This window comes from Lactuca serriola, chromosome 2, assembly GCF_051521515.1.
Source record: "Lactuca serriola cultivar US96UC23 chromosome 2, Lser_US96UC23_V15, whole genome shotgun sequence".
Taxonomy (NCBI): domain Eukaryota; kingdom Viridiplantae; phylum Streptophyta; class Magnoliopsida; order Asterales; family Asteraceae; genus Lactuca; species Lactuca serriola.
Window position 1 is genome coordinate 72,456,984 of NC_136409.1, and position 24,886 is coordinate 72,481,869.

General features: G+C 29.1%; 1 protein-coding gene across 4 annotated transcripts; it reads left to right on the forward strand.

Moving 5' to 3' along the window:
* Positions 1-200: 200 nt before the first annotated feature.
* On the forward strand, positions 201-23,015 carry LOC145086380 (UPF0481 protein At3g47200-like). Of its 4 annotated transcripts, none has more exons than XR_013700416.1 (2): positions 201-430; positions 4,569-7,542. XR_013700416.1 is itself a non-coding variant. In XM_079024128.1 (2 exons), the coding sequence occupies exon 2, from the start codon at positions 21,519-21,521 to the stop codon at positions 22,851-22,853; it is 1,335 nt and encodes a 444-aa protein (XP_078880254.1). In that variant the 5' UTR covers positions 239-430; positions 21,496-21,518; the 3' UTR covers positions 22,854-23,015. The 4 variants fall into 4 exon arrangements, 1 of the variants encoding a protein (XP_078880254.1); XR_013700417.1 differs by having other exon boundaries at positions 4,588-7,542; XR_013700418.1 differs by having other exon boundaries at positions 5,562-7,542.
* The last annotated feature ends 1,871 nt before the right edge of the window (positions 23,016-24,886 follow it).

Genomic DNA, 24,886 nt, shown 5'->3' on the forward strand with positions numbered 1-24,886 from the left:
TTATAATTTTATTACTCCTAAATTATTCTACTGATGTCTACTATGAGACTTGAACGCTCAACCTCAAAAGAGGTACGACAAAACTAAATACTGCTAGGCTAAAAATTCTTTGGTAGAATTCAATATTTATTATTTATTAAAGTTTAAAGGTTAATTTCTACTAAAATTGCGAGGGGATACATCGCTTTTAGTTGAACAAACTGCTAGTTATATAAATGTAGTACAGACTGCTAGTTGTCTTCAATTATAGCTAGATTTATAAAGACTTTGTTTGGGTCAACCCAAATTTACAACCACACCAATTTTACATCACACAATAGTCTTATACACCTTATCACCAAAAGACTCTCCTCCAAAATTTCATTACTCACACTCTTTTACTCTGCAAAACTGGAACTGTTTTTCTTTTGAAGAAGATAGAAAGAAACAGGTAATTTCTTTTACGAGGTATTTACTTACATATTGGCTATACTTTATGCCATTTCAATTCTCTTTCACTATACTATTCTTGTTAGTGTACATGTATTATTTTTAAGCAAAACTCAAATTACGAAATTGATTACGTCTCTTCATTTTTAGTTGTTTTATCTAAAACTATGGCAATAGTTTAGGTTTGTTTAAAAACATAGGACAAAATATATAAAGCCAATTGTACAAATAATAATGAAGATGTTAAGATTACCCTCTTTTGATCTAAACACTTTTCTCCCTTTTATTATTTTTTTGTTTATGTGTTGCATTGATATCCAAATAGCTTGCTCAAACGCAATTGAAATCTTTAATTATATATTGTTAGCTAGTTACAGTTGGTTTGGACTAACCATCTTTTAGTAAAGTTTTATATTATTGTGATCCGTGAAATTGATTAATCTAACTATTTTTAAATGTATAATTTGAATTATATATATATATATATATATATATATATATATATATATATATATATATATATATATATATATATATAGGAAAGAGTTATATGGAAAATGAATGATTAGAGCAACACATATTTGAACCAATGAAAACATGACAACACATCACTTCAACAATAACTTCCAAAATACATTACTTGTGAAGAAAGAAATAAACACGTGTCATTTGATTATTGGTTCCGGTAGATGTTGCCCTAGTTATTTGTTTTCCATAGAACTCATTCTTATATATATATATATATATATATATATATATATATATATATATATATATATATATATATATATATATATATATATATATATATATATATATAAAAGTTAAATAGAGAACCATAATTATTGGTTTTTCAAGGAACCAAATCTTTTTTTTCAATTTCTAGAGCTTATTCTTTATCGAAAAAAAATCTAAAAATATCTAAATTCATATATTAACATTGTGAATGTGAAAAATATTTTTCAGATTCACCGTGTGAAACCGGATTCACGTTGTGAATTTTCAAAGATTCACATTGTGAATTTGACGTAAAAAAATCGAATTTTATATCATTGGAAAAATAATAAAAAGTTATGAATTTCTGTATTTTTAGTTTTTTTTTTTTTTTTTGATAAAAAATAAGTTCTAAAAGTTGAAAAAAAGATTGGTTTTTTGGTTCCTTGGTTAATTATGGTTCTCTATTGAATCTCACCTCTTTTATATATATATATATATATATATATATATATATATATATATATATATATATATATATATATATATATATATATATATATATATGCAAAAATAACCACCCCTTATCCGAAATGTACATTTTGGAACAAGAAAAAACATTTTTCTAACTAACTCCGGATTGACACCTCGGATTCTATCGGATTATAAAAATAAATAAAATAATAAAAATAAAATAAAATAAACTCTAAAATTTAAAGAACATTTCCGAAATCTGAAGAACAATTCCGGAAATTTGAGAAAAAAAATTTATTTTTATTTCAATTTTAAAAAAAGTTAAACAATTATATATATATATATATATATATATATATATATATATATATAATCATGCATTTTATTAAAAAAATTATTAATATTAATACTTAGAAATGAACATTTTGGATATGAATAAGAATATTTTTTCAAAACTAATTGGTAAAAACCCAAAAAAAAAAATACCTGAATTTAAGGATCAAACCCGAAGTTGAACATTTCGGTATGGATCACTCCTTAAAAAAAATTGAAAAGTAGTCCCGATTATGAATAATAGTCCGGAATGAGACACTTAAAAGAAAGTAGTAACTTTTCAAAAACTAAAAAAATTTATTAAAAAAAAGATTTATAAAAATTAGTTTACTTAATTTGCGTAATTTCTTTTATGTGGATTATAATCTCATATACTATATTGATCGAGTAATATTGTCTTCCTAGCTAGTTTAAAAATGTCAAAGCAATTGAAAAATATTATAAATAATATAAAAGTTCACTTTACTATTTCATATCTTCTATTATAATATAGAAGTTAACTTTACATCAACCTCACATTATACATATATTTTAAGGAAAATAACTTTGGCTTGATATTATAAAAGCTCTAAATTATTAATTTGTAATTGAAAAAAACCATAATATTTTTTTTATTATTGCTATGGTCACAACTTTCTAGCAGAATTATCACTCTAGCCCATTTAACGAGTTTCATGGTTAACTTGGTTAATTTTTTTTACAAAATTAGTCATAAAAGTTCATATTTGGTTCCTGAGATTTGGAAAAAATTACACTACATGATTTTTTTACTTTATTTTTCGTTTTTTGTATACTTTATCTATTTTCGTTTTTTTTATAAATATATATACATTTTTTATTTTGCTTTTTTGTATATATACTTTATTTATTTTCATTTTTTAACTTTATTTTTCATCAATTTGATTTATTTACCTTTTTACCTTTTGTTTTCTATTTTATAGTGTATATATAGAGTATATTAGAGTTATTTTTTGGTTTTTTTTCATATTTCTTTTCGTATTATATTTTAATTTTTTCATCTTTTTATTTTTTTCTTATTTGTTTTCCAGTTATTTGTTTTTATTATTATTATTATTATTATTATTATTATTATTATTATTATTATTATTATTATTATTATTGTATTTTTAACTTATATGGACCGTGTATTTTGAAAATCTTCCAAATTTAAAAAGCATGCACTTCCTAAGCCATTTTACAATGTAATATACAAGAAAAACCGATATTTATACATGAAATATAGAATATAATTCCTACATAATATATGAACTAAAAAACACACATCACTATTTGGTTTCCTAAATGCTCGATTTTTACTTTGCAAATCGTTGAGTCCATTCTGCAGCTAATGCATCATGTTTATTTCTGTCTACCAAGTACGAATGAGCAATTTCTGGAACTTGAGGTTTATCTGCAACAATTGAAAAACAAAATTATCAACTTTATCCAAATTTCATATTTTTAAAGATGCTAAAAGATTATAATATAACAATTCAGATAGGGAATTTAAGGATAAAAGAATGAAATACATACAAGGGTTAGGGTTGGTGAAGATTGATCTCAAAGCAAGTAGCACCTTTGAAATTGTTAAAGCACGACTCCAACTATTTCTTCCAAGATATCCAAGCTAACATTGTCTGTTGAATCTACATTGCAATGTTATATTCGTGTTTTGAAATACAAAAAATAAAAACAAATAACTGGAAAACAAATAAGAAAAAAATATAAAGATAAAAAAATAAAAATATAATATGAAAATAAATATGAAAAAAAAAACTAAACAAAAAACTCTAATATACTCTATATATACACTATAAAATAGAAAACAAAAGGTATAAAAGGTAAAAAAAAATTAAATTGTTGAAAAATAAAGTTAAAAAATGAAAATAAATAAAGTATATAAAAAAAGCAAATATATATATATATATATATATATATATATATATATATATATATATATATATATATATATAACCGAAAATAAATAAAGTATACAAAAAACGAAAAATAAAGTTAAAAGCCATGTGGTGTAATTTTTTGCAAACCTCAGAGACTAAATTTGAAAATTTTAGAACTGATTTTGCAAAAAATTTAACCAAGTTAACCATAAAACTCGTTAAGTGGGCTACAGTAATAATTATGTGAAAAAGTTGTGGCCATAGCAATAATAAAAAAAATATTAGGGTTTTTTCAATTACGGGTTAAAAATTTAGGGCTTTTATAATATTAACCCAAAATAACTTTCGAGGGTAATTAACTTTTGTGTTTGTACTCATTTGGTCCATTTTTATTTTTTTATATTCAATATACCATCGAACTTGTTGTTTGTGTTCACCATAACCCTTTTGACCGGCTTTTGACCCGTGATAATCGGTCAAAGGGTTATGGTGAACACAAACAACAAGTTCGATGGTATATTGAGTACAAAAAAAAGGAAATGAACCAAATGAGAACAAACTCAACAGTTGGTTACCCACCTGAGTCATTTTCCATTTACTCATCTCTTACTGATATTAATGACTTTATGAGATTCATTATTGCTTCTCTTCAAAACATAACCCATGAAAAAACACTATTTATACATGTACAACTTCGTAATGCACTTGAATATTTATTAGGGGAATCTTGACTAAGCAGGCACATTTCATGACTACATTTACATTTCCAATCGAATGATTTATCATATCATGGATTTTAGACAAGTCTACAAACGAGTGGAATCACAAGTGCTGTGATTTTTGAGTTTACTTAGCTTTAAGATTGAATTCATGGGATGAGATACAACATCAATATGTACAATATCATGCTGCTTTTACAGACACATCACCATAATATACCTTGAGGTAAACGTTTATGCTGATAAATATAACTCTCATACACAATCATATCCTTTTGAAGAGAGGTGTTGATAGCTAACCATAGTAAGCATAGCATAGACCATGTTTTAATAAAGTTACCCCTCTGAAACGCTCTTCATATACGTTATAGCCAAAGAAGGTTGTAGTCTTTGATAATTTTGCAACTTTAATTTCATTTAACTTTCGGGGGAAATAACTCAGGAGGATAACCACATGTTGAGTTTGTTCTCATTTGGTCCCTTTCCTTTTTTTGTACTCAATATACCATCAAACTTGTTGTTTATGTTCACCATAACCCTTTGACCGACTATCACAGGTCAAAAGCCGATTAAAAGGGTTATGGTGAACACAAACAACAAGTTCAATGGTATGTTGAATACAAAAAAAAGGAAAGGAACCAAATGAGTACAAACGTAAAAGTTAATTACCCTCAAGAGTCATTTTCCCTATATTTTATAAGAACTGCGAAAATTATGTTAACCCACTAAAAAGATGTAGAAAATAACACATTACACACAAATAACAATATTAAGGTTATAAGGTCAACCAATTTACTTATCTTAATTAGTGGAGAACCCATATTTTGCATGGGGTAAAATTATAAAGGCATAAATATAAGGACTAAAAGTGGCAACAAAAGAAAACTATTGTGGTTAAAATCAAAATAAAAAAAGTTACTATAAATATAGAAACTAAAAGTGACAACAAAATAAAACTATTGTGGCTAAAACTATCGTCCCACTATTTTGGCAGAGTTTTTTGCGTCCGCTCCTCTCACACCTCTACTTAAACCCGACAACGGGATCCGTCCGATTGCAGTAGGCACTATATAGAGACGCATGGTTTCCAAGGTTGGCATGAAAGGTGTGGGTAAAGAAATGGCCAAGTACATTAATGATTTTCAGTTCGAGGTTGGTGTATCCAGCGGTGCTGAGGTTATGTTACACAGTGCCAATAGGGTGTTGAGTGAACACCATGCTGATGGGTCTCTTGTAATGCTGACTGTAGATTTCTCGAATGCCTTTAACCTGGTAGATCGATCAGCATTGCTCCACGAGGTTAAGAAGATGTGCCCTTCCATTTCTTTGTGGGTGGATTTCTTGTACGGGCAAGCAGCGAGGCTTTATATCAGAGACCAACATATATGGTCTGCCACTGGGGTGCAGTAAGGTGACCCCTTGGGCCCTCTTCTTTTTGCCCTCGTTTTGCACCCGCTTGTACACAAGATTAGAGACAATTGTAAGCTCCTTCTCCATGCTTGGTATCTAGATGATGGGACTATCATTGGGGATTCAGAGGAGGTGGCTAGAGTGTTGAACATTATTTGATTGCATGGTCCAAGTTTGGGTCTTGAGTTGAACATCAAGAAAACGGAGATTTTTTGGCCCTCCTGTGATGGTAAGAATCTTCGTGCCGATTTATTCCCAACGGACATATGGAGACCTCCATTTAGGGGTGAAGCTTCTTTGGGGGGGGGGGGGGGCTGTTAGTAGAGACGCATGGTTTATTAGCGGGATGACCATGAAGAGAGCGGTCAATGTTGTTGATTTGATGGGCCTTCTTCCACAACTATGTGACCTGCAGAGTGAGCTCCTTTTGCTTCGATCATGTATGGGCATTGCAAAACATTTCTTTGGTTTAAGCACATGCCAGCCGATACATATAGAAGAGGCAGCTTTGTTCTTTGACAAAGGATTGTGCAGGTCTATCAAGGATATGGTGGTATGTGGATGCCCCTTCTTTGGAGACATTCAGTGGCGCTTGGCTTCCATACCTATTCGTTTCGGTGTTTTGGGTTTGTACTCGGCATATGAGGTTTCTTCCTACACATTTGTAAATCTTGGGGATTACAAGACCACATCTTACGTGACAGTGGCGTATGTAGTATGGACTCGGATTACCTATGTGTTATGAATCGTCTTCGCAATACAATTCTGGGATTTGACTGTAGCAGTTTCACTAATAAGGACACTGCCCCCCCTAAATCCCAAAAAGCTTTGGCGTGTGCCCTTTTTAGCAAAATCGTCAAAGATATGGAAGTCGACTTCGACATGACTGTCAGACATAAAGAAGTCTTTGAGTGTCTGTGGGCATCTCATGCTCAGGATTTTCTGCTAACTATCCCTATTGATGGTCTTGGCCAGCATATGTCTCCTATGAAGTACCGAACTATCCTTCGGTACCGTTTCATGATTCCCATATTCCCAATTGACGAGATATGCCCAGTTTGCCGCAAGGTATGTTTGGATACCTTTAGGGAACACGCGGTTCATTGTAGAGAGCTCCCTGGTTTCTAGTACAGACATGATATATTTTGGGATGTTCTCTTTGATGCTTGTTGACGTGCTGGTATTTCTGTGAAGAAAGAAGCGCTGGTGAACTCTTTGACGGACCCCGCAGGATAGAAGGTCCACGCTTTGAAAGCCGTTGCGTGCAAAGTTGTAAAGCATGAGAATGCATGTACAGAAAATCAACATGTGTTTGTTCCTTTTGCATTCAATACATTTAGTTTTCTCGCAACAGAAGCGGTGGAGCTCCTCAATAGAGTCCAATGGGTCATGCATTCTAATGTCATATCTCCTAGATCCACAAATATTATTTTCATAAGAATTGGTTTTGTCATCCAGAAATGGCTAACGGCGCAGCTTGTTGCCCGTTTGCCTTCAATCGATATGTATTGAACTTTAAAATTAAAAAATATGTGTATAAAGAGATTTTAAGTTTACCATTAAAATGTTGTTCTATATATATATATATATATATATATATATATATATATATATATATATATATATATATATATTGCTCTTCGGTTGAGGTTTTTCGGTTAACCGAATAAGAACAGTTATATTCGATTTTATCAGTTAATTTTCTTTAATTTGAGTTGACCAAATAACATATAAACTCTTTCCAAGCCCGTAACACTGTTGTCTTTTAGCAAGTCCACAATCTAAATTAAACTTACATTTTGCTTCACCTTGAACCATAATAAAATTTCACACATACACACACACATAATATATATATATATATATATATATATACACACATACATACATATAGGGTAAAGTAAATATACCTAACAACCTTATATAAGCTTAGGTACCTAACCACATTATACTACATTGTTTTGCATTATATTTCCATTGCAATCGTCTAAGGTTCTTAAACTTCAACTCTTAACTTGATTTACTTCCAAGATTTTCAAACATTCACCATTATATTCTTCCTACACCATTTGATTTGTAACGTAGTATATGAAGCCCACCAGGGGGTCTCCGATAGAAATACATCATTTGAAGGAAGATAATGGTGAAAGTCCAAAGATTTTGGAAGCAATCAAGTTATGAGGTTAAATTTTAAGAACTTTGAGTGGTTACAATGCAAATATGATACAAAATTACGTGGTATGATGTGGTTAGGTACCTAAGCTTATATAAAGTTGTTAGGTATATTCACTTTACCCATATATATATATATATATATATATATATATATATATATATATATATATATATATATATATATATATATATATATATATATATATATAAGGAAAAGTGAATATACCCTTGAGGGTATATAAACTTAGGTACCAAACCCACCAAAATACGTCGTTTTGTTTGATATATTCGTTATAACGTTCTTAAACATCAACCTCTAACTTGATTTACTTTCAATATTTTTGAAATTTCACTATTGTTTTCCTCTTACATCACCTCTTTTTGGGGAACACCTACTAGTCTATATAAGACTGTGAGACGCAATCATTGCCACTCATTTGATAGATAAAAATAAACATTTTTAAAATGCAAAATAATTGAAGATTTTTGGAAAAAAAATTCAAATATTATTTTCGGAATTTATATTTTCCAAAAAAATATATAAAAAAATATTTTTTTACATATTCTAGTAGAATATTAGAATATTCTTCATATCTGACAAATCAAGTAAAATATTCTAACATTCTAAAAATCACATCAAAATATTACAGTGTAATATTCTACTAAAATAATTCACGTATTTTCAAAAAATACGGTAATTTTTATTTATTTATTTATTTTAGGTAGTTAAGGTTTCGAAAATAATAATTAAAAAAAGAATTTTTGGATTTTTCTTTTTATTTTGCATTTTAAAATTATATTTAGATTTGGTCTCACAGTCTCACAAAATTAATATGACTTTAAATGAACCTAAACATATATATATATATATATATATATATATATATATATATATATGTGTGTGTGTGTGTGTGTGTGTGTGTGTGTATGGGCATTGCAAAACATTTCTTTGGTTTAAGGACATGCCAGCCGATACATATAGAAGAGGCAACTTTGTTCTTTGACAAAGGATTGCGCAGGTCTATCGAGGATATGGTGGTATGTGGATGCCCCTTCTTTGGAGACATTCAGTGGCGCTTGGCTTCCTTACCTATTCGTTTCGGTGGTTTGGGTTTGTACTCGGCATACGAGGTTTCCTCCTACACATTTGTAGCCTCGAGGGCCCAATCTTGGGGATTACAAGACCACATCTTACGTGACAGTGGCGTATGTAGTATGGACTCGGAGTACCTATGTGTTATGACTCGTCTTCGCAATACAATTCTGGGATTTGACTGTAGCGGTTTCACTAATAAGGACATTGCCCCCCCCCCCCCCTAAATCCCAAAAAGCTTTGGCATGTGCCCTTTTTAGCAAAATCGTCAAAGATATGGAAGTCGACTTCGACATGACTGTCAGACATAAAGAAGTCTTTGAATGTCTGTGGGCACCTCATGCTCAAGATTTTCTGCTATCTATCCCTATTGATGGTCTTGGCCAGCATATGTCTCCTATGCAGTACCGAACTATCCTTCGGTACCGTTTCATGATTCCCATATTCCCAATTGACGAGATATGCCCAGTTTGCCGCAAGGTATGTTTGGATACCTTTAGGGAACATGCAGTTCATTGTAGAGAGCTCCCTGGTTTCAAGTACATACATGATATGGTTTGGGATGTTCTCTTTGATGCTTGTTGACGTGCTGATATTTCTGTGAAGAAAGAAGCGCCGGTGAACTATTTGACGGACCCGCAGGATGGAAGGTCCACGCTTTGAAAGCCGTTGCGTGCAAAGTTGTAAAGCACGAGAATGCATGTATAGAAAATCAACATGTGTTTGTTCCTTTTGCATTCAATACATTTGATTTTCTCGCACCAGAAGCGGTGGAGCTCCTCAATAGAGTCTCATGGGTCATGCATTCTAATGTCATATCTCCTAGATCCACAAATATTATTTTCAAAAGAATTGGTTTTGTCATCCAGAAATGGTTAACGGCGCAGCTTGTTGCCCGTGTGCCTTCAATCAATATGTATTGAACTTTAAAATTAAAAAATATGTATATAAAGAGATTTTAAGTTTACCATTAAAATGTTGTTCTATATATATATATATATATATATATATATATATATATATATATATATATATATATATATATATATATTGCTCTTCGGTTGAGGTTTTTCGGTTAACCGAATAAGAACAGTTATATTCGATTTTGTCAGTTAATTTTCTTTAATTTGAGTTGACCAAATAACATATTAACTCTTTCCAAGCCCGTAACACTGTTGTCTTTTAGCAAGTCCACAATCTAAATCAAACTTACATTTTGCTTCACCTTGAACCATAATAAAATTTCACACATACACACACACATAATATATATATATATATATATATATATATATATATATATATATATATATATATATACACACACACACATACATATAGGGTAAAGTAAATATACCTAACAACCTTATATAAGCTTAGGTACCTAACCACATTATACTACATTGTTTTGCATTATATTTCCATTGCAATCGTCTAAGGTTCTTAAACTTCAACTCTTAACTTGATTTACTTCCAAGATTTTCAAACATTCACCATTATATTCTTCCTACACCATTTGATTTGTAACGTAGTATATGAAGCCCACCAGGGGGTCTCCGATAGAAATACGTCATTTGAAGGAAGATAATGGTGAAAGACCAAAGATTTTAGAAGCAATCAAGTTATGAGGTTAAATTTTAAGAACTTTGAGTGGTTACAATGCAAATATGATACAAAATTACGTGGTATGATGTGGTTAGGTACCTAAGCTTATATAAAGTTGTTAGGTATATTCACTTTACCCATATATATATATATATATATATATATATATATATATATATATATATATAAGGAAAAGTGAATATACCCTTGAGGGTATATAAACTTAGGTACCAAACCCACCAAAATACGTCATTTTGTTTGATATATTCGTTATAACGTTCTTAAACATCAACCTCTAAGTTGATTTACTTTCAATATTTTTGAAATTTCACTATTGTTTTCCTCTTACATCACCTCTTTTTGGGGAACACCTACTAGTCTATATAAGACTGTGAGACGCAATCATTGCCACTCATTTGGTAGATAAAAATAAACGTTTTTAAAATGCAAAATAATTGAGAATTTTTGAAAAAAAATTCAAATATTATTTTCGGAATTTATATTTTCCAAAAAAATATATAAAAAAAATATTTTTTTACATATTCTAGTAGAATATTAGAATATTCTTCATATCTGACAAATCAAGTAAAATATTCTAACATTCTAAAAATCACATCAAAATATTTACAGTGTAATATTCTATTAAAATAATTCACGTATTTTCAAAAAATACGGTAATTTTTATTTATTTTAGGTAGTTAAAGTTTCGAAAATAATAATTAAAAAAAGAATTTTTGGATTTTTCTTTTTATTTTGCATTTTAAAATTATATTTAGATTTGGTCTCACAGTCTCACAAAATTAATATGGCTTTAAATCAACCTAAACCTATATATATATATATATATATATATATATATATATATATATATATATGTATGTATGTAAATTACACGCATGGTTCCTATGGTTTGAGGTAATTTGCACGCATATATATAAAAAAGTTTAATAGATAACCATTATTATAAAGGAACAACGGAACCAATCAAAAACGTCAAAATTTAAAGCGATCAACGGCAAAAAGAAAAGTTGTAGACTTTTACAATAGACGCACTTCCACCAGTTATAACAAAACTAACTTCGTTTTTTAGTTTAATATTTTTAAGCCATATTTTTTATAAAAAAAAACCGAATATATCATTGTTCGTGATTTTTCGTTCTCTTCCCATTGAGATCCATATTGATATATAAAAATTTATTTTTTTTCTTCAAAAAACCGACTTCATTTACTTTGTTTCTTGAAAATTACATCTATTTTTTTATAGAAAAAAATTAATAAATATATCAAAATTCATACTTATGGTTCTCTTTAAACATAGATTCAGAGTGATGTTAAAAAAATCGATATTTCAGTTCAGAATTACATTGTGAACCTGTTTAGATTAATATTGTGAACCTATTTAGATTCATATTGTGAACCTTTTTAGATTCACAGTTTGCATAATAGCATAATATTGTGAACCTATTCAGATTCATATTGTGAACCTGATCGAGCTTTTTCACATTGTGAATGTTCAAAATTGAAATATTTATAGTTTAGACTCACAGTGTGAATCTACACTGATTGAGGTTTTTTTTTCGGTGTTGATGTTTATTAATAAATTACAAAAAATTAATATTCTTGGTATAATTAGTTTTTTCTATAAAAATAAACTTAAATATTGAGAAAACCAATAAAATGAAACGAGTTGTTTCCGAAAAAAGTTTATTTTTTATATATCAACATTGATTTCTATGGAAAGATGAAGAAAAATCGAGAATAACGGTATATTCGGTTTTTTTCCGATAAAAAATGTGGCCTAAAAAAAGTTTAAATGAAAAAAAGAGGTGTGTTTTTTTGGTAAAGAGGTTGATTTTTTGGTATAATCTGTTGTGTGTATGTTCAATGTACAAGTCTACATCCATTTCTTTGGCCGGTTATCATTATGATTTCCGACGCTCACGATTGGTTCCTTGTTAATTATGGTTATTTATTGAACCTCATCACACACACACACACACACACACACACACACACACATATATATATATATATATATATATATATATATATATATATATATATATACACGCTTCCAGTGAGAACACAAAAAACTGGTGATAATAGCGAGAATAATTCTTCACCACTTATTTCGTTAATAACACAAACGTTAAAACCCAAATACTATGCCGTGGTGCATTCGCATTCGACCCACGTCCGAAGTAAGTAATACGGACTCCAAGATTTAATCATGCGCGACGAACGTCTATCAAACGTCAGTTAAGTGATTTTTGTTATTTATTTTCATTTATTTTTGTTTATTTACAATTTTTAAATTTTTGCTAAATAAAATTCAAAAAGTATTAATAGATATATTTTTCTTTATTTTTTATTTTTTATTTTTGATTTTTTAAACTCAATATCGATTTGAATTTTTAATATTTAAAAATTATATAATTTTAATTAAGAAAAATATTAAGGGTTACAATATTTTTGTCGGGTTTTCTACGCATTAAATACACTCTAAAACTAGGCAGCAGAAAAATTGAAACAACGATGTACTTGAGTGTACATGCAACCTATGGATCTATGGCTGCATGCTAATTACATCAACCCTAGAAAACTAGAAACAAAGAAGAAAAGATACCTCTTATGTAACCCTTGATCTTTATGCTTGGGATCTGAACCTCCATGAAGTTGCTTGGATGAAATGACCCAAACCATAATCTCTTTAATGGTATCACACCCAACGACACCAAAGAGTATAATAAAATAACTAGGAGAATGGCCAATTTCCCAAACCCAAAGGGGATAGAAATCGTCCCTAAGAGGGAGAGGATGAAGGGTTGGCGAATACTTCAAGCCAAGGTGCAAGGAGGAATGAAATCCTTAAGGCCTTATTTATAGCCTTGGATGCCTCCTAGGGTTTTGTACTCCTTCCCATGTGGGATGGAGGCATAACCACGAAATTTCACCCATTTCCCATGTGAGATGGAGTGAATTTCATCTAACCCTAATTCCATAAGGTTGTGGAACATTCCTGATTCTCCAACTATCGATTAATGAACATTCAACCCTTTAATTAATTAAACTGTTAATTAATTCAAATACTATATTTCCAATTAGTTTCTAATTAATTACTAACCATAATAATTAATAAACCAATTTCTCCTTTAATTATTCTACTCAATTTGGGTCTTGAGGGAAACTCAAAAGGACCCTGCTTTTATTAGAAATATTACCAATAGTTAATGACCTTGGATACTATTCCAACAATTTTCTGTTTATACTTTTTTTGAATCATATTATTTTTGGTTCATAAAATTTTCATTCAAATTATTTTGAATCAAATCATTTTTTAATCGTATTTGTTTGGATCATTATATATTTTGAATTATTTAATTTTGAATCATAAAAGATGTAATTAAGGATTTTAACATATTTAAGTCTAAATATTTTTAGATCATAACAAATGTAAGGATCATAAACAAATTGAATCAAAAGTTTTATTTGAATCATAAATATTTTGAATTATTACATTTTGGATCATATTATGTTCAATAACTTTTAAAAAAAAATTATATTTCTTAAAATTAAAATTGAATATTTCAAAAACTTATTTTTCAAAATTTGTTTTTACGAAGTCACTAGTATATTAAGTAGAAGTATCCCTTAAACTGTTATGATTTTTGGAGAATTTTATTTTCAGGGTTTTTTTTTCATAATAATAAAAATTTAGAAAAAATATTTTTTTTTCAAAATTTCATGATTGTGCTCTTTTTGTAAGAATTAACTTTTAAAAACTTTGGTTTTTTAAGATTATTTTTTCAAAGAAAAAAAAGTTAATGAAAAAAAATGATGTGGGTGGAAACAAAACCCACCAAATAATCAAGGGATGGAGAAAAGAGGAGGGGGAATTGATCATGCTTAGAGGTCTGATTCTGACCGAAAGAGTCAAGGGATACACATAAGTTTTCAATAGGGATGAGCATTTGGACCGTTCGGGACGGTTCTAGGAACTGATAGGAACCAAAAGTGGTAGAACTAGCAAAAACTAGAACCGTATGTTGCTATTTGTCGATGACCGATTCCAACATTGAAGAAACGGCAAGAACCGATTGGAACCGAGAACCGGCGGTACGGTTCGGTTCTTAATTCCGGCCGACTTCGGTTCTCGGCCAGGTCCGGCCGGTTCCACACGGGTTGGATCCTTTACTCATTAGTAGTTTTCAAAGCAAACATGTTTCCTTATACTATGTTAATTATTACCTTAATATATAAAATATATAGATTTTTTAAAAAAAAAAATTAATTTTCAAGGAGCTATTTTTGTCAAAAAAATTATTTTAAACATATCAAAATTCATAATTTTTTCATTCTCTATAAACAGACATCCATATTGATATAGTTTTAAGATAAAATAAAATTTTATTTTTTTATAGTTTCAAATCTCATTATTCATAAGTGAATAAAAATACATCGGATTCTTATTATATTATTATTGTAATACATTCGTTATTCACTTATGAATAAAACATATAATTATTATTATTTCGTTTACAGATTATGTATCATTTATATATAAATTTAACATATAATGGAGTTTTCTTACTTAAAATACATTTTATGTACATCATATTTTATCACATATTATACATTCTTATATAAATAAAACGTGTATTAAGTATCACCATATATTATAGAGTATTCTTATATAAATAAAATGTGTATTAAGTATCGCCATATATTATAGAGTAAATTACACGAATCGTCCCTCGTGCAAGTGTCAAAATGCATGTTTGGTCCCTATTTTTAAAAATTAACTTGGACCGTCCCTCGTTAGTTTAATACTTACACGCTTCATCCTCCGGACATAAAACGACCATTTTTCCCTTATTTATTTCTTGTTTAATTTAATTTAATTTGTTTATTATTATTATATTAAAAAGAAAAGAAAAAACCAATAAAATATCCATACCCCGACCCTTTATCCTTTTGTTCATTCCCTTTCCCTTTCCCAACTTCATCTTGTTTTGATTCTAAACCTTTCGTCTTCCTCTCCATTTCCAACAAACACCATGAGAAACAACACTACCACCGGTCAACACCAACACCACCACCGGTCAAGACCATCACCACCGTAGCTCATCATAACCATTGTAACTCAATTTTTAGACACAAAACAAAGAAGTTGGGGTTTTCAAAACTTAATCCTTGAAATATAACTTCATTCCAAGCCATACCACCGACATCCCTATTAACCTCCGTCGGCCACCACCAGGACTGTAGGTAGGAGCACAAAGGTGGCCGACGGTTCCATCTCTATCGATCTTACAAGAACCACCACAATTAATCTTCGTCTCCCTTTCCCTCTTTCTCTGTAATGCATTAGCATAAACACAGAATCAAATCACCGACGTTCACCACCACCAATCCTGTAAGTCGCCGCTAACATCCTCATCACACCAATGTTTTGCCTTAGCAACCCTAAAGACGAGTTAAACGATCCCAAATCATGGTCAATCAGGATACTCGTTTTCAGGTTAAACTAATTCGAGAGTTGAGACTCATTGAACGGAACCTGTAAATCGAAACCTACATATGGTCAGAGAAGAAAGAGCAACGACCCACGCCTGAAGAAAGAGAAACTTGCATCTTGGCGGTCATCACACATGATCAGAGAAAATGGTGATTAAGATAGGAGAAATAGGTTTAGATCGAACCCCACCAAAATCATCTCCGTTGACGGTCCTCCCCTAATGCGATTCAAAGAACAATGACAGTTGGTGGTGGTCAGGGCTTGGATTTCTTGATGTAAGGAGATGGGGAAGAGTTTCCGGAAGAGTACATATTCAGTGGCTGGATTTTGACATCAAGGGGTGTGCTTCGGTGGTGGTTTTTCCAGAACTAGTGGATCGGCCATTCTTGAAGATTTCAGTGAAAATGGAGAAGAGAGATCGGTCAAATGGAAGGTGTGGGGTGGGGTGAGCCTGAACTGGGTAGGTTAGGGCTAGGGATTAAGTAAGGCATGGTTTTTTTAATTATTAAATTAATAATGATAAAAATAACATTAAATTAATTGGAAAAGAAATACAAAAGGGTATAGTAGTCATTTTATATATCATAAGGGATGAAGCGTGTAAATTTAAAAGAACGAAGGATGAAGTGTGCAATTTTTAACCAAACGAGGGACAGTTCGAGTTAATTTTTAAAAATAGGGACCAAACGTGCATTTTGGCACTTGCACGAGGGATGATTCGTGTAATTTACTCTATATTATGTATATGAGTAAACATTTATCAGACTTTTGTTAAAGTTGTTTGTTATTTATATATGAATAAGTATTATGTCAAAAAAAGACATATTTACTGAAAATATGTTTGGTTGGAAAATACATGCGTATTTGTATTCTTTTCCGGCCAGCACCATTGAAGGTTTAGCAGCAAAAATAAGTGTTTGTCAAAGAGTGATTCCCCTATTCTCAATTTTTTTTATTTTCTCACTTGAATTTACTTTCTCTCTCTCTTTCTCTCTCTGACTTTATATATATATATATATATATATATATATATATATATATATATATATATGGAAAAGATCAATATAATTTGTGCAAACATAAAAAAAAATCTAAAAACCATAAAAATATTTAAAAAATACTTTAAAATATCTATTTTTTTTTAATTTACAAACCTAAAATTTGCTACAATCTAAATAAAATCAAGGAGAAAAAAAATTATTTTTTAATAATTTTTTTTCAAATATTTTGAGTGATTTTTAGGCTTGTAAAGTAAGAAAAAGAATAGATATTCCAAAATATTTTTTTCTTTTCTAAGTTTTAGGTTTCTAAAGGTTTACTCATTATATATATATATATATATATATATATATATATATATATATATATATATATATATATATATATAAAGTTTCCGTTGATATTAGGAAAAAAATAGAGATTTTAAGATTCCACTTCAGTCATATATTTTTTATTTGTCGCTCTAGAGCTCCAGCGTACTAGTGCAACAGGAAATAAATAATCAGAAAAGATTATTTAAGACTGTTCATTCCTTTATCTCTCTTATCGCCACCACCACCACAACTACCACCACCTCTACCACCAACCAACCCCACCACTGTCATCTCAATCACATATTCAATCGCTACCTCAACCACTACCTCCTTATTTGCCACTAACCATCATAATCATATATGGCGACTCAATACGTGAATATACATATATGTATAATCATTTATGATTAGACATATATGTATAATCTTATATGATTATACATGATGCTGGTACGCTGGAGCGTTAAAACGGCAAATCAGAAATATGTGACTAGTGTTAAAACTCAAGATCTCTATTTTTTAGAAACTCTAGTGAAATGTCACACACACACACACACACACACACACACACACACATATATATATATATATATATATATATATATAGGTTCAATAGAGTTTCGTTATTAATCAGGGAACCATGGAACCAATTAAAAACTTCAAAATTTAAAGCGATCAATTACAAAAAATAATTATTGTAGACTTTTTCAATAGATGCACATGCACGGATTATAATAAAACTCAATTCCTTTTTTTAGTTTAATTTTTTAGGCTATGTTTTTTATTGTAAAAAAAAACCAATATACTGTTGTTCATGATATTTCGTTCACTTTCCATAAAGATCAAAATTGATCTATATAAATGAACTTTAACAAAAGTGTCGTTTCATTTTCTTTGTTTAAAAGTTATGGTCTATTTTTTATCAAAAAAATTAAAAAATATATTAAAATTCATGTTTTTATGTTCTCTTTAAATATAGATTCATGTTGATGTTTAAAAAAAAAATTCAAAATATCAATTCAGATTGTCATTGTGAATCTGCTCAGATTCATATTGTAAATATACTTATTTTCATGGTGTGAATTCTGAAAAGGAAATTATATATTGTTCAGATTCACAATGTGAATAAATCAATTTGTTGATTTCACAAAAGTAATTTACATGTGCTCGAAACATTAAAATGTTATAAAACTACATCAAAATGTATTTCGATTCATATGTAAATTTCACTTAATTTGTGAATAATCAAAGAGTTGAAATAGTAAGTTAGATTCACATTGTGAATGTTAAAATTAAAATATTTACAGTTTCGATTCACGATAGGAATCTGAACTGATCTGGTTTTTTTATTTTTTTTAAATCGATGTTGATTTTTATTAATAGAGGACAAAAAATAGAGATTTTTTTGTATAATTAGTTTTTTTGGATAAAAATTAACTTAAATATTAAAAAAAAAAACAACAACAAAACGAAGTGACTTTTGTTCGAAAAAAAAAGTTTTTTTTTTATCTATCAACATAGATCTCTATTGAAAGAAGATGAAAAATCATGAACAACAACATATTTGATTTATTTTTCGAAAGAAAACATGACTTAAAAAATGTTTAAAAGAAAAAAGAGTTTTTTTTTCTTTTTTTTTTGTAAGGGCATCTCCGGCCCACCCCAAACTCCATTTTTTCCTCATTCTTCTCTAACCTAATCCATTTTCATCTCCATTTTTAGAGATATGGATAGTATTCCTTAATATTTGAGATTATACTTTTCATATCTCCAAAAACTGGAGTTGAAGTTTCGACTGCCAATTTTAGTCCCTCTCCTTTTTATTTTATATAGTTTAGTTTATTTTTGTCTACTATTTATAACTTAAATGCAATATTTAATATTTGTAATTTTATATCAATTAATCGTAAATATAGAATTTAATATTTATTTATCGAATTCATATAAAAAATTAAATCTATACTAAAGACTTGAAATACTGTAACATAATTTATAAAATATTATAATCAAATATGATCGTGATCTTGATATATTTATTATAAATATAATCCTATTTATTTATAATTATTCATAATAAATTAATATTTAATTTAAATTTATTATATATAAACATTTGATTTATGATAATATAATTTGTAATATTTTTGTAACGAAAAAATATAACATATAGTATTTGTTAAAATCTAATTATAAGAGGGGTGTATTTGACAATACATATAAGTTATAAAAATGGAATATTCTAGGAATATACTTTTTGGAGTAAAAAATATGACTGAAAATGGAGTAGGGTTGGAGATGAAACACTATTTATCCATTTTTTACTCCATTTATGAGAGAAAAATGGAGATGGTTAAGAGATGGTCTAAAGATGTGAGTTTTATGGTATAAACTAATGAATGTGTGTCCAATGTACAAGTATACATCCATTCCCTTGGCTGTTTATAATTATTATTTTCGATATTCATGGTTGGTTCATTGGTTCCTTCTTAACAATTTTTCTTGATTGTAGGTCACCATATATATATATATATATATATATATATATATATATATATATATATATATATAGAGAGAGAGAGAGAGAGAGAGAGAGAGAAAGGTATAGGTTCATTTGAGACTATGCTAATTTTGTGAGACCGTGAAACGCAATCTAAAAAAAATGAAAATGCAAAATAAAAGAAAAAAATACAAAAAATCTTTTTATAATTATTATTTTTATCAATTTATTTACATAAAATAAATAAATATATAAATAAAAATTACCATTTTTTTAAAACCAATATATGAAATATTCAATAGAATGTTATATTGGAAATATTCTACAGTGATTTTTACAATGTTAGAATATTTTAATATTCTGCTAGATTTATCAAATATAGAAAATATTTTGATATTCTACTATAATATTTTAATATTCTAGTAGAATATTTCATAGTTATTTTAACAAAACAGTATTTTTTTTATTTTTTATTTTTTTTGTAAAATATAAATAATGAAAATAATATTTAAAAAAAATCAAAAATTTTCAATTATTTTGAATTTTAAAAATGTTTTTTTTATCTACAAAATTAGTGGCTAAGATTGTGTTTCACGGTAATACAAAATTAAGTCGGCTCACATGAACCTAACACAAACATATATATATATATATATATATATATATATATATATATATATATATATATATATATATATATAGGTTTATGCGAAATATAAATATTTTGCAAAAACGTGAAAACAGATTTTATCTTATAAAAATCACACACATGTACTATAAAAATTAAGTTTATTAGCAATAAATTAAAGATAATAAGTTTATATTGAATTATGTTATAATAGTATAGATTTAAAGGCGATTTTAACAACTATTTTTTTTTCATGTCTTTAACCCTTTTAAAATTCATGTTTTTATGGTAAAAATGTCAAAAACCATGCTCTACTAATATGAAAAAGTTTCTCATGTATCATCGATTATTATCATATAGTTCAAAGTTTGGATGAATTATTGTCCAAAATGTAAGGTTGATGTGACACAATCTCATATTTTTTTACTTGTTTTCGGGTTTTCGTAAATTATTTACATTTTCGCATGAGCGTTTCGCTATATATATATATATATATATATATATATATATATATATATATATATATATATATATATATATATATATATATATATATATATATATATATATATATATATATATATATATATATATATATATATACTCAATTTATTTTAAATTTATTAAGGTTTATTTGATCACATATACTCAATTGTCCTCTAAACTTTCGTCTAACTAATTTGTTACAGAGGGAATCAAACTAATAATTTCAATGGCAAATAACGATATGGAGGTTGGAGCAGGAGATAGAATTGGGCGTACTGTCCAATTGCTACTTGATTTAAAAGAAAAAGGACGGGATCTTGACAATCAACGTCTACCATCAATTTTCATGGTTCCTAAACTGTACCGAGATATCAGCCCAAGATCTTTTAATCCTAGGCTGGTCTCTATTGGGCCTCTTCACAGAAAAGATGAAAATTTGCAAAAATTTGAAGTTCAAAAATTGAGTTATTTACATAATTTATTGGATTATTCTGGTTCCAACCCAGAGCACACGTTACAAGAATGTGTGCAAAAGGTGAATATGAAAATTAAAGAAATCAAGGCATGCTACGAAGAGTCAACGACCTACGACGACGATGAGGAACTTGTTAGAATGATGGTAATAGATGCTTGTTTTGTCATTTATTTCATTCATCTTATTTCAGGAGAAGGCGGATTTCAGGGAAACTGGTCTATTATCCCATTAATAATTAATGATATGGTGTTGATAGAAAACCAAATCCCATTTTTTGTTCTTAAAGACATCTTTGAGTCTACTTTTCTTCAGTTTAAACCAAATACCTCTCTCGCCAACCATCTCAAAATACTTCTCCAATATTACAATCTTTTTAGTGAATATAAAGTAACAGACAATATCAACCTAGATAGGACTCATGATCATATACTTGGCCTTCTGCACAACTGTTTCGTGCCTGTGCGTCTCCCATCACCATCTTTTTTTCTTAAAGGAGACTCAGCCTTGGAACAAGAAAGACACTCAGCCATGGAACTGGATAGAGCAGGGGTGAACTTTAGACCTAATCAAGATGCAAACTGGGCAATGGCAATGAAGCTGGAATTACCTAAGTTTTCATGCTTCCCATGGCTTTGCTGTAAGCCTACTCTGTGGATGCCAAAACTGTATGTTCATGATTATACTGAGGTGATTTTAAGGAACCTCATACTATACGAGCAGTCTAGTATAGTTCCTGAGTACGTTACATCATATATGTGGGCCATGGATATGCTAGTAGATACTCCAGAGGATGTTGCCAAGTTGATAAATTCAGGGGTCCTGATCAACCACTGTGGCTCCAACGAAAACGCTGCAAATATGATAAACAGCATATGCCAGGATGTGTCCTTAGATGGTTTTTATTACCATCAAGAGTGGGAAGATCTGGATACCTATTACAAGAGTTGCTGGCCCAATGCCGCTGCAGCGTTGAAGCGAAAGTATTTCAGCAGTCCATGGACTATAATTGCGCTCTTTGCTGCAATCGTTTTGTTTGTTCTTACCCTTGTTCAGACCATCTATACAGTCAAGCCCCAAGGTCCATAGTTGTAACTAAACAGTAGTTTCTTATTATGTTTTCATCTTTCGTTGTTCACGTTTTACTTCAATGTTTGTTTTTTTTCTTCTTTTCGTCAAGTTTGTAAGTCACCCATATTCAACAAGTATAACTTTAATATTTGTCGGTTTCAATATATTGTTATTATTTTAGCATCGAAGCAGCTAGGTTTGAAGTCGACATTCACATTTCTTTTTTGAGTTTATGATGAGTTCCGGTATCAATAACTAAAACTTAGTATTGTAAGTTGCAACATTAATTATAACTCGAAAAATAGTCAATTATATCAGTATTTTTTAAGACAATACTTTAATAAGGTAACGATTCAAAAGAGTTTTGTTTTTAAAAAATAGTTAGCCATTAGTGTACTTTAAAACATATTTACTTATTAATTATATTATATTATATTACTTATTAAGAAACAATTAGGTAACCAAATTAAAACTCGTTTGGCATATAACCAAGTGAAACTTTGAAAGACTCAATAGGACCATTACCAAAAACATAGATGCAGCAGCTTTACGAAAAAAAAAACATATTACCCTACGACCAATAACACTAAATGGTTGCCAGTTGCCTAGCTCTGATGTGTATTGTGATGAGATTCACTATTTTCTTTGATACAAGAAGGCGTTACACATACTGTGAAGTGTGAAGAGACGAGACTGTAAAAGTTATATGAAGAAGGACGATCCCAAGCAAGAAATTACTGTTATCTTGTACACAAACTCATCGGTACCACAGCTTGGCTTCTGCATGCATACATGGAGCTATAATCATCAACGATATGGAAACGTTAACAACGAGGGAGAAGATCGTTTGAGGCCTCAAAGCAATGATGGGATAAAAAGTGCGACTGGTACATTGTGGACTATTGGTTTCTTTTCCTTTTTATCTTTAAAACTAATACAATACAGTAAATAAATTCTGAAGTACCATGCATTAGTTGGTAAATATTATATTAATACAATACAGTAAATAAATTCTGAAGTACCATTTAGTTGGTAAATATCATAATTTTGTGATCATTTTAATTGTAAAAGGATAAACGATGATTTATGTGAACCAGTGATTAAGTTTGTCAAATTAAAATGAAAGTTATTGTTTGCAACTGTTAATGTTTTGATTTTATTATTATGTATAATGTTTAACTTGTTATGAGATCATGAGTCATATGCATGCAATTTCAACATTTTAAAGGTTAGTTTTATTTTACTTTTATTGAGAAATATTTTATTTAATCGTATAAATAAAAGTAAATGAAATTTTATTTACTCAAAAAATAAATAGAATTTTATGTACTTATAATGGAATGCGTGCAAATATTAAACGGGAAATTCTAAAATATTAAAATGTATACGATCATTAAAATAAAATGGATCCAGAGAGATTTCATAAACATTTTTATCCTCAAATTTTGCAAATAACTTGATGTTATGTTCTTTTAGCATTACAGATGAGAAATATTTTCTTTCTTATAAAAATAAATTTACGCACCCAATTATTCAACAACAAAAGCAAAGGGAATAGAATATGGACAAAAAACAACCCAGAGATAGCTACATAAACAATTTTCATTTCATTTAACACCATTTGTAGATATGTATCACTCTTTCTCAAGGTTGCTTGACGAATAACCTATAAATCAGACCAAAGAAAGATTATGAACATCACAAAAGTATCGGTCCACAGATAAGTTTAATAGGAATTAATAAAACTTCAATCCCACTGCTATGTTATAAACAACATGTATTTAGTGTTATGTATACATAAACAAAGAACATACATGCAATGGTATCTCACTGGCATCCATTGCATAAATCTGGTGAAGCGAGGTTTGAACAATAAAAGTATCTACTACAATCAAATGGAGCATTAGAATGGAAAGAAGAAACAGGTCGTTTATGCAGCCAATAGACAATAAAATAGGGCATTAGAGAACCATGATAAATCCACATGAAACCTTAAATCCAATAAACACAATATCAATAAACAATATATGTGATTAAGGAGAATGAAGAGA

Bases quoted from the DNA above. Each gene is read 5' to 3' on its own strand.
- LOC145086380 (XM_079024128.1), top strand. From the start codon at position 21,519: ATGGCAAATAACGATATGGAGGTTGGAGCAGGAGATAGAATTGGGCGT.